Source organism: Lutjanus erythropterus, chromosome 13 (genome assembly GCF_056507025.1).
Source record: "Lutjanus erythropterus isolate fLutEry1 chromosome 13, fLutEry1.hap2, whole genome shotgun sequence".
In the NCBI taxonomy this organism is placed as follows: domain Eukaryota; kingdom Metazoa; phylum Chordata; class Actinopteri; order Lutjaniformes; family Lutjanidae; genus Lutjanus; species Lutjanus erythropterus.
The window spans coordinates 39,628,663-39,644,902 of record NC_139329.1 but is presented as its reverse complement, the minus strand read 5'-3'; the positions used below and the strand labels follow the sequence as shown (position 1 = coordinate 39,644,902).

Below are 16,240 nucleotides of genomic sequence, written 5' to 3'. Positions count from 1 at the left end.
ATCAGACATTATAGACCAGCTGTGACAGACCAGCTGTGACAGACCAGCTGTGACAAATCAGCTGTGACAGATCAGCTGTTAGAGACCAGCTGTTAGAGATCAAACGCTAGAGACAGGATGTTATAGATTAAATGTTATACAGCAAATCAGATGTTGATGTTTTGTTATTAACCCTGAAGTGTCTCTTTCAGAAATCTGTCCTGTCTGACGGAGTGGAGGTCCCCGTCCATCTGATCGGCGATGCGTCGTTCCCTCTGAAGCCGTGGCTGATGAGGGGATACAGTCAGGAACACCAGCTCTCCCCCGAGCAGCGTCGCTTCACCTACGCCCTCAACTCCGCCCGCTCTGTGGTGGACACCGCCTTCACACGGCTGAAAGGACGCTGGAGGTGCCTCCTGAAAAAGAGCGACATCGACGTCTCCATGATGTCCAGGGTGGTGGCGGCGTGCTGTGTCCTGCACAACATCTGTGAACATCTGGGAGACAGTTTCCTCCCGGAGTGGAACGTGGACATGGTTCCTTCATCGAGTTTTCTGATACAGCCGGAGACAGAACCCTACAATGGAGACACGTACTGCAGTGCCGAGGTCATCAGAGACACCATCACCTACAATCTACTGACTATACTGCAGTACTGACTACATACTGCAGTACTGACTGTAATACTGCACTACAGACCATAATACTGCAGTACTGACTGTAATACTGCAATACTGACTATAATACTGCAGTACAGACCATAATACTGCAGTACTGACTATTATACTGCAGTACTTACTGTAATACTGCAGTACAGACCATAATACTGCAGTACTGACTGTAATACTGCAGTACTGACTGTAATACTGCAATTCTGACTATAATACTGCAGTACTGCCTATTATACTGCAGTACTGACTTTATGTACAGTTTTTTATAACACTAAGGTACTTTTAATGAAGTAAGTGAATGTTGGAATTTTATTGCAGTAGAGTATTTTTATACATTAGTGTTGCTGCTTTTACTAAAGCAAAGGATCTGAGTACTTCCTACACCACTACTTCTACATTTTTCATAATTTGAAGTCTTTTTGAATTTTATAACAAGAATATCCAGCAGCTAAAAGATAAAAACATGAGACATTCCCATAATGTGTTCATGTATGAACCATGTTCTGTTTTACATTTGAAGCATAAATTGTCTTCAGTTAGACACATCTAAGTGAGTCTGGTTGGGATGTAAAAATATCTATTAAGTATTTTGTTTTAAATAAATTCGCCTGTGACTTCAGTGAAGTCATGAATGCTGGATTTTTATTTGAATATTGAGTATTTTCAAAGTGCGTTATTACTACTGTTACCTAAGTAAAAGGCCACAATACTTTTTCCATGGATGGATTTTCATGTAGTTTTATTGTTTTTATTACAAAGTAATTCATTGCTTAATGCGGAAGGACTTCTAAAAATAATTTACAAATGAAATATTTATCCATCAATAAATAAATCAACAAAACAGGCAATAAATACATTATTTAAAAGTACATTCAAGAATTCATGAATAAACAATGGAAATAAATATTGAAATATAGTTTAGAAACACAAATAAAGGGTATCCATAAATTAATCAATTGAACTGAGAGTACAGATTTTAATCAGTTATTTAAAAGTACAATTTCCTTTTACATTCACATTTACATTACCCCACTGCTTTTCCTTCTTACATGTAAATTTAGTCTATTTATTTATTAATTTATAAACCATTTTATTCACGATTCATGATTTTTTAATTGTACAATTAGTTATTAATTAATGAAACTCTTTATTAATATTTTCGTGACACTTGTGATCCTCCATTTAGTACAGCTAACTTTGAGGTTGTGTGCAGAAGGGAACCCTTCATTTGTGAAACTCTCGCGAGATTTGCACATCTTGTTTCTCGATTGTGCTCGTAGTACAAACAAATTATATGTTTGTAATGTAACAAGGCTGTGGTTATGTTAAGGGACAGAAAACGCTTGTTTATTGTTAGGGAAAGGTCGTGTTTGCGTTACAATGGTCACTCTCGCGAGATTTCTTGCAAATATGGGGTTGCCATTTTTGGCGCGTGAAGTGGATCTTTCGACGGTGGAGCGAAATAATTTAAGAGCTGAAGTACGAGGCCTTAAAATGTTTGAAAAGCTGAATTGTTCTCATTTTAATGATGAGTTTTCTAGTAAAACACTATTTAAGAAGCTCTGAGTGTTTTTCAGACGGACCTCCTGACAGACGGACTCGGAAACCAGTGAAAACAAAAACAACATGAAGTCGTAGTATTTGGACCCACCCATTCATGCTCACATACGCACGTTTAGTGGGCTGGGGTAAGATACGCTGTTTCTGGTATTCTTTACGTAAAATACGCATACAAATGACGTTTCGCTCCGCCGCTCGTGACTCTCCGTACGTCGTTAGCGGCTCTGCGTCGCCGTATCTGTCAGTCAGAGGACATTTAAATGGCCACACTGCACACAGCCGTATACCGTACTACACATTAATTACGCTGTTACGGTCATATTAGAGCAAACAGCTGCGTGGACACCATCTGTTCCTCGTGTCGGTGTTCTTCTCTGTCCTCTAAACCTTCCTTTTAACTGCCATTTTTGTTGAGAAAGACACAAAATGAGCGAGGAGGACGAGTTTGTGCAGAAAGCTCGGACCGGGTTTGAGGATCTGTGTCGGGCTCTGAATATGGACGAAGAGGCGAGCAGCGAGGCCTGGAGAACGTACGAGAACATCAGCAGGAACTTCACTTTAGAGGTAAAAGCAATATTCATTTTGTACTGTTAGTATTTGTGTCGTTTCTGTCACTGCTGCCGCTTCAGACAGTCTCCATATTTACTGTAAGCCATTTTTAATTTTCCAAGATAGCGAAGTCATGACCTGCCTTATCCTGACGCTGATTGGTTTATCTTGGTATTATTACTATAACCCACCAATCGACACTCTTCATGCCTAAATCTGACCATCCCAAACCAACGACGGCAACGAGCTTTAGCCAATCACAGGCGGATGTGGGCGGGTCATGACTTCGCCGTCCTAGGTAAATATAACTACTGTAACGTTGTGGCTAGCAAACGTTGGTTAATCTTAACGTTTCTTGAAACTCACTCAAATTTTGACGTTTTATTTTAACAATAAGAAAGAAACATGAGTTTATAGCGACACGCTTGATTCTGAATGACTTGTTAAAACAATTACAACATCAGAAAGCAGTTTCCGCTTGTAGTTTTCTATAAATATGATGGTTAGCCTTTTGCAGACAAGTCACTGACATGCTAAACTAACGTCTGCTAATATGCTGAAATAATGATAATAATAACAATAATAATAATATATGTAGACAAATGAGCATGAATGCGCTAGAGGGGAGGATTTCCATCAGCTAAACTCAATACTGATGATCAATGACTCAGCCTGCTAATTAAACATATTTAGTATAGACATTTTCTTACTGATCATTACTTCTTATTATTATCATTATTAGCAGTATTATTCCTACAGGCAAACATACTTTTTACTATATTTGTTTGACAGCTGTACACTCTTAGAAATAAAAATACTAACTAGAACAATAAAGGTGACAAAAAGAGAAAGGGATTTCTCTTGGATCCCATAGTCTAGAAAGAATTCTCGACAAACCTTTAAAACATCCAAATAAGGGTTCTTCAGATCAAATGGTTCTGAGTGGAACCTCAGCCATTCAGAAAGAACCCTGTTGGAAACCTTATTTTTAAAAGTGTAGTTACTTTTCATCCGTGGTGGAAAGTTACGAAGTACATTTACTCAAGTAAATGACAAAATGAGGTACTAGAGACTTTACAAAATATAAATCAGCTAATAGATGTTGATGTACTATAATAGATTAAACAGTATAGAAATCAGTTAAAATGAGCTCCATCTGTACCAGCTGTAACTTTAAAGTGATGAAGACATTAATGCATCAATAATTATAATATTGATTATTAAATAATGCTGTATAATATTGACATGTTGTCCTCGTCCATGTTTCAGGGCAGCGAGCTGCACTGGTTGGCCTGTTCTCTGTACGTGGCCTGCAGGTCCTCAGTGCCCACGGTGGGAAAAGGCACCGCTGAGGGGAACTACGTGTCTCTGACGAGGATCCTACGCTGCTCAGAGATGAGGTACCAACGGAACCTTGAGACTGAAACAAGTCGTTCTAATGTTTGTTTCTTACATGAGAAATAAAACAAATTTATATTTCTGACTCATCTCTGCTGCTAAAAGTCTTTTAATACATTAATATAATACACTCTTAGAAAGAAAGGTGCCAACTAGAACCACAAAGGGTTCTTCAGTTTGTCCCCACAGGAGAACCACTAACTACTTGGAACTGTTCTACCTAGAGATCTACCTAGAACCCAGAATGAAGGATTACACCTCAAACCATCTGTGAGATATTTCACCCAGAACATCCTATGAGAGGTTCTACTGAGAACCCTTCTATGGTGTAATGGTTTCACCCCGAACCCTTTATGGGGGTTCTATCTAGAACCTTTCCACCCTCTAAGGGTGCTCAAAAGAACCCACCCAGAGAGCTCTTCTGAGAATTATATTTTATATTCCAAGGCTTTTATTCAGATCCAAGAACCATTTTAAATTCCAATTGTTTTATCTAGTTTTATCTAGAATCCACCCAGGAGGTTCTACTGAGAATCCTTTTATGGTTTACAAAGAACCCTTGACAAACCCTTTCTTCAGAAAAGGGTTCTTCAGAAGGAAATGTTTGTTAGTAGAACCACAGGCCTTTAAGAAGAACCCTTGTTTTGGAACCCTTATTTGTAATAAAGTATATTTGTGTTGAGGAATACCTCCTCACGTTCTGCTGCGGTTCTCCGTGTTCTCTCGTCCTGCCTGCAGCCTCATCGAGTTCTTCAGTAAGATGAAGAAGTGGCAGGACATGGCCAACCTGACACAGGAGTTCCGTCAGAGCACCGACAAACTGGAGAGGAACTTCACCGTGTCGGCCGTCATCTTCAAGAAGTACGTTCCCATCTTCAAAGCCATCTTCAAGGCGCCGTCAGAGGAACCGCCACGAGTCCACCGCAGCCGCAAACAGAGGTGTGACATCTCGACCTTTGACCTCATTCTCAAACAGAAGTGTGCTGATGACGGAGCTTTACAGACAGAGGTTCTGTCATTTAGATCATTACTCGATCAGCTGATTGACAGAAAGTTCATCGGCAGCTGTTTTGATTATTGATTAATTGTATACCAGCAACAAGTTAACATTTTTAGCGAGCAAACAATATGCTATTTCTTCTTCAGATATCTGTAAACCATATACATTTCTGAACTTTTTAGCTAATTTTCAAACATTTTTTATATTTTTATTTTATATTTCTTTTCTAGCAGTCAGTATAATATACTCTTCGTACACTCATGAGTTTTAATTTTCCTTCATGTGTTTTGTTTGCAGACGTCATCCCTGCACTGTGACCGAGGTCTTCAACTTCTGCTGGGTTCTGTTTGTCCATGCTAAAGGTAAACATTCATTCATCCATTCATTCATTTAGATGAAGACAAAGATTTTTTTAAATGTTTTTTAAGTTTTAAAACGAAGATTTTTTAAAAACATGAAGAAGAAGAAGAAGAGGAAGAGTCTCAACTTGAGAAACATGTTTTAACTTTTGTTTCTGTTGCAACAGACTGAATATTTTTTCATCCAGATGTTTGGACGGTTGTTGGGGATTAAACCTCCGTCTGGGTTTTTGAAAACATTGCTGGCATTTTATTTTTGAATCCCCTGTTAACAGATGAGAGGAACAAACTGAGCAGCTCGAGGGAATCACAGTAGTTTTTTCACTGAGAGAAAAAGTGTTGAGGCTCCTTGAAATGAAAAGTTTCTGCCTGAATCCTTCTGAATCACCTCTGATGTCTCCAGAGTCTGGTTGAAACCTGCCTGGTAGAATTTGGCAGCGATCCTGTCCGCTGTGCCTGAACAGAACCCTGAGGACATAAAAAACTCTCATGTGGTGTCATGTTTTTCTGTCTTTCTCGTTCAGGGAACTTCCCGATGATCAGCGATGACCTGGTGAACTCGTATCATCTGCTGCTGTGTGCTCTCGACCTCGTCTTCACCAACGCTCTGCTGTGCAACGCCAGGAAAGATCTGCTCAACCCTAACTTCAAAGGTACCGCGCTCCGCTCTCCTCTGCTCGGTTCCGCTCGGCTGCAACATGCTGAAATATGAAGTTCTCTGAGGTTCTCTGGAAAAACAGAAAAGCTTTAGATTTGAAACAGGAACCAACATCCGCTCACTAAAACAACCCCTCAATCAAACTGTTATTTCTGCAGCGACATGTTCCACGTTCTCTGACAGTGTTACATACACCTTAAATAAAGCTGATAACCAGAACTGTATAGGGTGTTTTTTCAGCTTGTCCCCATAGAAGAACCATTTTTGGTTTTTGTTAGAACTTTTTATAAAGTTCTCTTGGAACCCTTTCAAAGAGTCCTTTTGGAACCCTTATTTCTAAGAGTGTATCCAATGAAGCTACATATTTCATATATTTATTTGGCAGAAGATCAATTCAGTTTTACCGGATTGATCAAATTCTTAATGACTGATTAATTGATCATTGAGTAATTATCATCCCTAGTGAACATGTTAGCATGCTGTTAGCATTTAGCTCAAAGCGCTACAGTCTGAAAACAGTTTTCTTCATCTGTTGATGTCTTGATCCAGACCACAGACGTCTCGGAGTTCTGAAACATGACATTGAAGAGTCGTAAAATTAAATCAGCGTTGGCGTGCAGGAAGTCTGCTTATCAGTCACTAAATCAAACGTGCAAAATAAATCTAAAGTTTTGCTCTTTTTGCCAAACTAATTTCAACCAGCCTACAAGCGGTGTGTATCAGCGCTGCCTGGTGTTTCCTCTGCTCTCCCCCGCCTCCACCTCCACCTCCAGACTTGGTGTTTATTGTACCGGAGAACGTGTTGAGAAAGGAAGCTGCTCTGCCAGCCTCGACATGAAAAATGACTCCACATCAAACTTAGTTCAGACAGGAAACAAACGTGTTGGTTTGAAAATCCTTACACATGAACAGGGAATTTAAGATGTGTTCATTTCCTGATTTCCTTCCTGTGGGAAAACAGCTTGTTACAGCAGAAAATATAGAACAGTTTACAGGAGAACATAGAGTTAAAGAACACAACATTAAGAACATTAGTAGGTTAAAGATAAAAACCCAAAAAAAACAAAACAACAGAATATTGTTATTCAATTAAACGCAGTAACAATTTAAAAGACTAGTCCCCTGGTTAATTTGTGAATACCTGTGGTCACCATGGTAACATTAAATGAACTGTTGAGATCAGCGTTAACCTCTGTGATAAATTTGTTATCGGCCCTTTCACACCAACATGGAACAGCTTCTGCTCCAGTTCGCACACTGAATGATGAACCGTTCAGAGCGTCTGACTGAAACCAGTTTCCTCCTGGTGAATCCACCGTCACACCGTGCCAACTTTCTGATTGGTTTATTGCCTGTTTGTCATAAACTCGCCAATGAATTAATCAAAGCACCTGGTCACAGCTGATAGGTGTATCCTGCTGTAAATAAAGCAAAGAATAAATAAGATAAAATGAGATGAATGCAGGCTATAATTGGTCACTAAATCAATAAATGAATGACATTTCTTGATGGTTGTGTGCAGGTCTTCCAGATGACTTCAGCAGTAAAGACTTCAGGCCGTCCTCGGGTCCGTACTGCTTCATAGAGCAGCTGTGTGAGCTGCACGACGGTCTGGTGCTGGAGGCCAAAGGAGTCAAAGAACATTTCTGGAAACCTTTCATCAAAAAGCTCTTTCACAAGAGGGTGAGGAGACGAGTTCACACCGTCTGTGCCCGCTGATAGTCACTCATTTGTTAGTTGTTTGTTTTATCTTCATCATCATCGTCGTCATGGTCTGAACTAAACTTCCTGTCTCTGTCTCACAGATTCTCAGAGGAAAGGAGGACAGTCTGACCGGTTTTCTGGATCCTATGAACTTTGGAGACAGTTTGTGAGTCGTCATTCAACTTTTATTTACTTCTCAGGGAGTAAAACTAAACTAAAAACTAAAACTCCCCCCATAATTAGAAATAAAAATAAAAACTGCAGAAAAACAACTGAAACAACACTGCCCTGCAAAGGAAAAGGGCAGTAACCAAAAAAATATTGCCTGATTGATCCCTAGTTTAAAAATAGGTCCAAACATGTGAAAACAGGTGGAGCACAATTTTGAATTTAAACCATTGTCTCACATGTCGCCGTTCTGTGTCCGCAGTTTGTCTCTCGGTCGAGTGTATGAGGAACATGTTCTGGCCACCGGCGGTCTGGACGAGAGGATCTTCACTGGGGAGGGGGCGAATGAGGACATCGGCACCCCGGGGCCCTGCCTGTGTGAGGGGGTGGAGAACCAGGACAGCGCCACCAACAGGCTTCACACCAGCCTCACTGTGAGACATAAAGATTCTGTATTTTAAAGCAGTTTCTCTGTTTTATTATTTGGTGTTTTTTTTATTATCGCGGCGGTGTCTTCTCTCCTCTGGTCAGGCCTCGGCTCTGAAGGTCTCCACTCCTCTGACGGGCAGGAAGTACGTTCAGGACAACAGCTCGGCGTCTCCGGTCTCGTCCGCCATGAAGAGCGTGGGGCGGCTCCACACGCTGCTGTCAGGGACCAAACAGGGGCCGAGCGCTAAGCTAATGGAAACGCTCAGGTACGTTTCTGGATCTGCAGAGCTGCACCACACAAGTTAACTGTTAAACCCTTTTCATTATTAACTGTTAAAGTGTTTTTTGGCACATTTATTGTCGACTCAACAGGCCTTCAAATTAGCATTAGTGTTAGTAAAAACTACCTAACTTAGCAATTTAGCCTAATTTGATTGCTAATTGGCGTATCACATTTTTAGAGCAGGATAAATATGCTTTGATCTCACAGTTATTATACCTGATATCTGTCAGATAGAAGTGATGACTGCTTCCTGAATTTATGGCCACATGACAACAATGCACAGTTACTCTAGAAACAGGGACTGAGTCAACTTACCCACAGACTCCTCTTACCCCACTCTCCCCTATCCAAGAAATTCAAAGCATGTATCGTATTATCATCACTGATTTTAAGTGTTTGTCATATTTTATTCAGTAAATTTTCTGTCATGCATACGCCACATGACAAACATGTAGTATACTACATTTCCAGGGGTGGAAGTAACTAATTACAAATACTTCATTTACTTTAATTAAGTAGGTTTTTGGGGGGGTTACATCATGTAAGCTACTTAGTTACTTTTAAAATCATAGTTGAGTACTGAGTACAAGTTGAATTAATGTCCAAACCTTTCATCTGCATTTCAGTAGCCAATCAGGTGATCTGATCACAAACAGGCCAATGAAAATAAAGACAGATGGATGAAAAACTAAACAATGCAGCAGCAGGTTTGGAGTGAGGATGTTAATGATTTATCATTAATCGATTAATCACCATTGAGAATTTAATCAATTAAAACACATGGATATTTAATCAATAGTCCAGACATGGCGCCTCAGTAGACAATGTTCTGTCTGACAGAGGAGCCGTTTGTTGACTAAGGAAATTAAAAATGTAAATGAGAAAAAAAATAAAAACAAAGCAAACTAAAAAATGAAAATGACAGAAGAGTAACAGAAACGTGTGGTTAAAATGAAGACTTGTATGAACCCTGTGAGTAATTCTGCTTGTAGTTCTACTCGCGTCATCCTCTGCAGTGTAACGACACAAACTGTCTGCCTGCAGGACCTGTGCCAGAGACCCCAGTGATGTCATCAGCAGGCGCCTGAAGGACATGTTTGAGCTCTTCTCTCAACATTTCGAGGGCAGCGGAGCAGAGACCAGAGGGATGGGGAGAGGTAAACACCTGAACATGAATATCTGATACAGGCGCTTCCCTCTAAAGACCTGCAGTCAATAAAAAAACGTTCTCCTCATAGAAATGGCAGTGAAGTACTTCCACCTGGCGGAGGCGCTCTACTACAGGATTCTGGAGTCCATCATCGAGAGAGAGAAGATGATACTGGGAGACGCCGACCTGTCGGTGAGTATTTTCTTCCTGAGTCAGTCGGTCTTTCTAATAAAACTGAACTAGTTTATTTTCTAATAACATGAATTTATGTCTGTGTGTTTCTCAGTGTATTCTGGAGCAGGACGTCTTCCATCGCTCGCTGCTCGTCTGCTGTCTGGAGATCGTCATCTTCTCCTACAGACCTCCAGGAGATTTTCCAAACCTGATCAGCATCTTCCAGCTGCCCGCTTATCACTTCTACAAGGTATCAATACAACCGATTATGATTATGTGTGTCTTCATGTTCTCAACTCATAGTTAAAGTCCAGATGAAACAGCATTTTGAGAGCATCCAGAGTCCGCATCACCTCACATTTTTCAGTGAAACAGAATCTGCAGTAACGTTTAGGAGGAGTTTGATTTGACCGTTAAAAAGTGGGCGTGTCATAACTTGATGTCACTGATGTTTTTAGCTAGCTAACGAATGAATCTCAGCTCTGTGCCGCTAAAAGGTAATCATTGATTAATGGTGGCTGTCATGATATTATCAGATTGGATTGTGAAGAAAAATATTTTTTATAATATTGTTAAAAAGATGGGGATCTAAAACGTTCAAATCAGCAGGAGAAGAATCAAAGTGTGACTGTGTGTGCAGGTGATCGAGGTGTTGGTGCGGTCAGAGCAGGGACTGTTTCGGGAGGTGGTGAAGCACCTGAACCAGGTGGAAGAGCAGGTCCTGGAGAGCCTGGCCTGGACCAGTGACTCCCCGCTGTGGGAGAGTCTCCGAGGGGCCAAAGACCAGGTCCCTGCCTGCCAGCAGGTACAGAACACACAAGCAGGACGACACGTCACACATCAGCTTCACTCGAACATGAAACAAGTACTCTGTGTGTGTGTGTGTGTGTGTGTGTGTGTGTGTGTGTGTGTGTGTGTGTGTGTGTGTGTGTTTCAGGTGATGCCTCCTCAGTATCTGGAGCAGAACGATGAGAGCAACTCCAGCAGTGTTCCCCTCACTCCCATCAACCACGGACAGGACCTCAATGCCAACAGCACTCTCAAAGGTGTGTGCCTGCGTGCGTGCGTGCGTGCGTGCGTGCGTGCGTGCGTGCGTGCGTGCGTGCGTGATTTTAGGTGTGAACATGGTAATACCAGGTGTGAACAGGACCTTTGTGGAATAAAATGTGACACTATAAAATAATCTCCCTCCTCATCCTCCTCCTCCCCCTCCAGGTGTGTCCCCCTCCCCCACCACCCTGCTGGACCGGTACAGCTCTCCGCCCACCGGTTCGGCTGTCCGCCGCCGTCTGTTTGTCGACCCGCTGGACAGCGAGGCCGGAGTCACCTCCAACAGCGCCACCAGCACCACCAACACGGCACCGGCCGCCGTCACCAAGACCGGCCAGGCCAGCCTCGTCACTGCCATCCCGGCCGGGCAGACCGTGGTCACCGTAGCAACTGCTACCGTCACCGCCAACAACGGGCAAACAGTCACCATCCCTGTGCAGGGTGAGAGACAGGAAACGTTCAGCTGAGCGTGAAACATCAATGATAATAAATAACTCACGCTGACCTCTGACCTCTGCAGGGATAGCCAATGAGAGCGGAGGCATCACCTTCATCCCCATGCAGGTGAGCGTGACCGGACAGGGCGGAGCCACACTGCAGCCGCTGTCTGCACAAACTCTGACCGGCACTCTCACCGTCCAATCAGCTGTAGCCAAACCAGCTGCCAAACCAGCCAGCAGTCCACTGAGGAAAGGCTCGCTGTCACTTTTCTTTAGAAAGGTACGCGTCCTCGATTCTTCTTCTTCATGCTTCACCTCCTATCCTGCGTTTATCTGATAATTATCAGTGTCAGACATTTTATGGACCAAACTACTAATCAGTTGGTGGAAGAATTATAGACACATTGATGACTAGTTGAAAAAAAGGTGGACATACTTTCATGCGCTCCGTTTTCATGTTTGGATCTATTTTTCAACTGACAAGTTTGTGACAGGATTAATTTTTCACCATTTTCTGCTCATCTTTTAAAAGTTTCTCTGCTTTCATTCATTATAAACATGTATTTTGATGAAGTGCATTCTGGGTTTGTTGCGTTCACGTTCCCGTCCGCTCTCAGGTGTACCACCTGGCCAGCGTACGTCTCAGAGACCTTTGTGCGAAACTGGACATCTCGTCAGATCTGAGGAGGAAGATCTGGACGTGTTTCGAATATTCTCTGGTTCACTGCACCGACCTGATGAAGGACCGCCACCTCGACCAGCTGCTCATGTGTGCCGTTTACGTCATGGCAAAGGTCAGTGTGTGTGTGTGTGTCTGAGAGTGACAGAGTGTGTGTCTTTCTGATGAAGACTGAAGTAAACGTTTGTTTTATTGTTGTTGTCAGGTGACCAAAGAAGACAGATCCTTCCAGAACATCATGAAGTGTTACCGCACTCAGCCTCAGGCCAGCAGCAACGTAAGAACTTCTGAATACATCTGATCAAACTAAACACTTTGATGATACTATTTCAGAATGACACAAATAATATTTAACATTTATTATATGCAGGCAAACATGGAAAAACTAAGGTGCTCTGTGTTCTGGCGAAAAACTTTATATTCATTCTTCGAGGCGTAGAACCAGAACTTTCTCTGTGCTGCTCGCTATGCAGGACTATGAATTTTCAAATGTTTTTTTTTGTTTGTTTGTTTGTTTTTGTTTTTGTATTTTTTGAGCACAAGTGTCATCTAGTCTCATTATATTGGAGAGACGACACACATCTCTCTCCCGGCCGATACATGGTTCCCAACTGTCTGAGACTCTCAGTAACTTAGCTGAGGCTTCAAAATAAAAGCACTATTACTTTTACCATATGGTGCAATTTTTAAAAGACAAATGCAGCTTGAATTTCAAATGAGTTATCAATCAATAGAAAAGTCAAACAAATTATCAATAATTACACCTCTAATACCTGTAACTACCTGTGTGTGTGTGTGTGTGTGTGTGTGTGTGTGTGTGTGTGTGTGTGTGTGTGTGTGTGTGTGTGTGTGTGTGTGCTGCAGGTGTACAGGAGTGTGTTGATCTCAGGGAGAAGAAGACGTCACTCAGGCAGCAACGACACCAACAAACAGCAGAGCTCGTGTGCAGCCGACAGCAACCAGGATGCAGGTATGAAAACACTGTTGTTGTTTCTGCTGCAGCAGCTGAACGTTTCCTCTGCAGATCAATAAATCAGATTCATCTCCTCCCTCCAGCAGGTGGAGACATCAGTCCAGTTCCTATTCGCTCTAGCAGCACGTTGCCCACCCCCCAGCCTGGCAGTGCCCCCTCCACCCCCACCAACACCTCCAACAAGAACTCCTCCCCCTCCTCCTCCTCCTCCTCCTCCATGGTGGGTGAAGGTGAGGAGGAGCGAGGAGACTTGATCCACTTCTACAACAACGTCTACATCAAACAGATGAGACACTTCGCTCTGAGATACTCGACCAACTCGCCCTCTGCAGGGGTAAGACACACCTGTCGACACATTTACACCTGATCAGTTATTGATAATCAGAGGTGGGAGGTAACAAAGTACAAATACTTAGCTCCTGTACTTCAGTAGAGTTTTCAGGTATCTGTACTTAATTTCAGTATTTATTTTTCTGACTCCAAACATCTGAACTTTCTCCTCCTCACATTTTCTAAACAGACTCCTTTCTTTAGTTTGAATGACTCTGAGGTGAATTATTGATTATTTTTATTTTGTATCATTGTGCGCCGCCTTCAAACATCAGACTGATTTCATCCTAAATGGACGAAACAATAAGACATAGAAAAGACGATTCACTGGTGGAAAGATCAGAGGACATCACACAGGACAGACGGGACGAGACATAAAAGACGCAACAGAGTAACAAAATGTAACAAGATGCTAAATACGTAACAAGTCATAAAAGATGTAAAGAAACATAAAAGATAAAATACGACAAAAACAACATAAAAGATGTAACAAGACAAAACAGACGCTAAAGACAAAAAGAAAAAGAGCTACTTAGACTCAAACTTTCCTGTGTGTGTGTGTGTGTGTGTGTGTGTGTGTGTGTGTGTGTGTGTGTGTGTGTCTGTGTGTGTGTGTGTGTGTGTGTGTGCTTGTGTGTGTGTGTGTGTGTGTGTGTGTGTGTGTGTGTACAGGTGGAGTCCCCCCCTCTGTGTCCCTACCCCACCCTGAGGACCGGCTCCCCCCGGCGGATGCTTCTGTCCAGTAAACACTCCATCTACATCTCACCTCACAAGACAAGCTCCGCCCCCACGCCAACCACCCCCCGAGACAAGATCTACTACTACATCTGCAGCAGCCCCCCCAACGTGAGTCACACACACACACACACACAGTCCAACACATGAACAGCGGTCTGGATTGTAGATTGAGATCCGCTGATGTTTAAACTGAGCAGCTGCATCATCATTTAATTAAAGCTCAGTTTAACATTTACACTCTGACTAAATTCTGATTAAAGGTTTAGTCTGGAGAGATTAAACACAAAGAAAAACATGAATCTGTAGAGAAATAAATGAGAGGCTGCAGACACACTGAGGTCAGCTGTGAAGGCCTCAGGTGGGCCTTCAGACGTCACACATCACTTTTCATCTTTTATGTAGCTTTTTGCTTTACACAATTTTTTGTCTTTTTATATCATTTTTCATCGTTGATGTCAATTTTTGTCTCTTTTGCCTCCTTTTACATGTTGTAACAAGACAAAAACAACATGAAAGAACATGATGCAAAATAAAAATAGTCAATGATTCCCTTTAAATGCATTAAAACTAAAGTAATGAGCCTGTTTTGAGGAGAAAGTTTGTGTTCAAATGTGAGAAAAATAAACTCTCAAGTTAAGTACAGATACACAAATAATGAGGGAATGTGACTTTTTAATATTTGATGGGAGCTGAGAGTCTTTGTGTTGATACGTCCCGTCCTGCTGCAGAGCAGCTGTTCTCCAGTTTATTCACTATTTATTAATATTGATTTTAATTAATGTTTTACTCTGAAGTCCCCAGAAACTCACCTGTCCAATCTGAAGTATGTCAGTGAGCAGATCTGGAGACAGACGAGCTACAGACAGACAGTCTGAACTTTACAGTTAGATAGTGAACGTCCTCTGACCTCATGTGACCTCTGACCTGTGTCATGTGACCCTCAGCGTCTGCAGGAGATCAACAGCATGATCCGGACCGGAGAGACTCCGACCAGGAAGCGCAGCATGGCTCTGGAGGAGGAGACGTCACCCAAGAGGGTCTGTCCTGACAACCACTCCGCCCTGCTCCGCCGCCTGCAGGACGTCGCCAACGACCGCAGCTCCTCCCACTGAGACTCACACACACACGCACACACAGACACTAACAAACAAACCAGCTGCACCATCACAGACAGGTGAGGTGAAGACAGTGTGAGGTGAAGGGGAGCACACAGGTGTCTGTCAGCAGGTGGAGCTGCAGCACTGACACGTGAAGTTTAGAACTAAACCCCTCCCAGAATTCATTGCATCGTGCTCTTCTTCTTCTTCTCTGAGGTTTGATGGCAGCTTCTATTCTTGGTGTTTCATTACTGCCCCCTGCTGGTTCACTCCGACAGTAAAAAAATATTTCAGAATTTTAATTTTCCTTAAATATAATATTAGTGAAAATATTTTATATTTGTGACAAACAGAAGTTCAGAGCAGTAAAGTTCTAATCAATTCATCAGATCATATTTATAAACAACACGTCTCACTCTGTAGGTACGACGCCCCCTAGTGTCGGTTCAACACCTGCAGAAACCACCTGGGTAGACTTTCAAAATAAAAGCACAAAAACTACATGGGTAGGTTTAGGAAGTGATCACGGTTTGGGTTTAAAGTTTTCCCACGTTACTTAAAGTAAGAGCTGTTTCAATAATGTTTACAGTAGGGATGATATCAATAATCAATGATCAATGAATCGATCATTAAGAATCTGATCGATCATGTCAAATTTATTTGATCTTCTATCAAATAAAAACGTGAAACATGAAGCTCTTTATATGTTCCACAGGCTACACTCTTAGAAATGAGGGTTCTAAAAGGGTTCTTCCTGAAGGGCTGTGGTTCTACCCTCAACTATTTGTTTCTGAAGAACACTTTTTGGAAGAAAGGGTAAATGAAACATTTGTAGGATTGAAGTCTGATTA

The 16,240-nt window shown here is 42.0% G+C and overlaps 1 protein-coding gene across 1 annotated transcript; it reads left to right on the top strand.

The window, feature by feature from the left end:
• The first annotated feature begins 2,022 nt into the window (after window positions 1-2,022).
• rbl2 (retinoblastoma-like 2 (p130)) lies at window positions 2,023-15,439 on the top strand. The gene is made up of 22 exons (XM_084734749.1): window positions 2,023-2,774; window positions 4,029-4,159; window positions 4,896-5,096; window positions 5,455-5,519; window positions 6,041-6,169; window positions 7,697-7,857; window positions 7,980-8,044; window positions 8,309-8,480; window positions 8,578-8,741; window positions 9,803-9,915; window positions 9,997-10,100; window positions 10,195-10,332; window positions 10,723-10,887; window positions 11,020-11,128; window positions 11,298-11,573; window positions 11,653-11,852; window positions 12,190-12,366; window positions 12,457-12,528; window positions 13,116-13,221; window positions 13,308-13,558; window positions 14,227-14,400; window positions 15,237-15,439. Exons 1-22 carry the CDS (start codon window positions 2,637-2,639, stop codon window positions 15,402-15,404), a joined length of 3,279 nt encoding a protein of 1,092 aa, XP_084590875.1. The 5' UTR covers window positions 2,023-2,636; the 3' UTR covers window positions 15,405-15,439.
• The last annotated feature ends 801 nt before the right edge of the window (window positions 15,440-16,240 follow it).

What these genes read in the sequence shown, in the direction of transcription:
- rbl2 (XM_084734749.1), top strand. Translation starts at nt 2,637, where the DNA reads ATGAGCGAGGAGGACGAGTTTGTGCAGAAAGCTCGGACCGGGTTTGAG. An exon ending in CCGCTTATCACTTCTACAAG is followed by an intron (nt 10,333 to 10,722) that starts GTATCAATACAA and finishes CTGTGTGTGCAG; the next exon opens with GTGATCGAGGTGTTGGTGCG. An exon ending in CCAACTCGCCCTCTGCAGGG is followed by an intron (nt 13,559 to 14,226) that starts GTAAGACACACC and finishes GTGTGTGTACAG; the next exon opens with GTGGAGTCCCCCCCTCTGTG.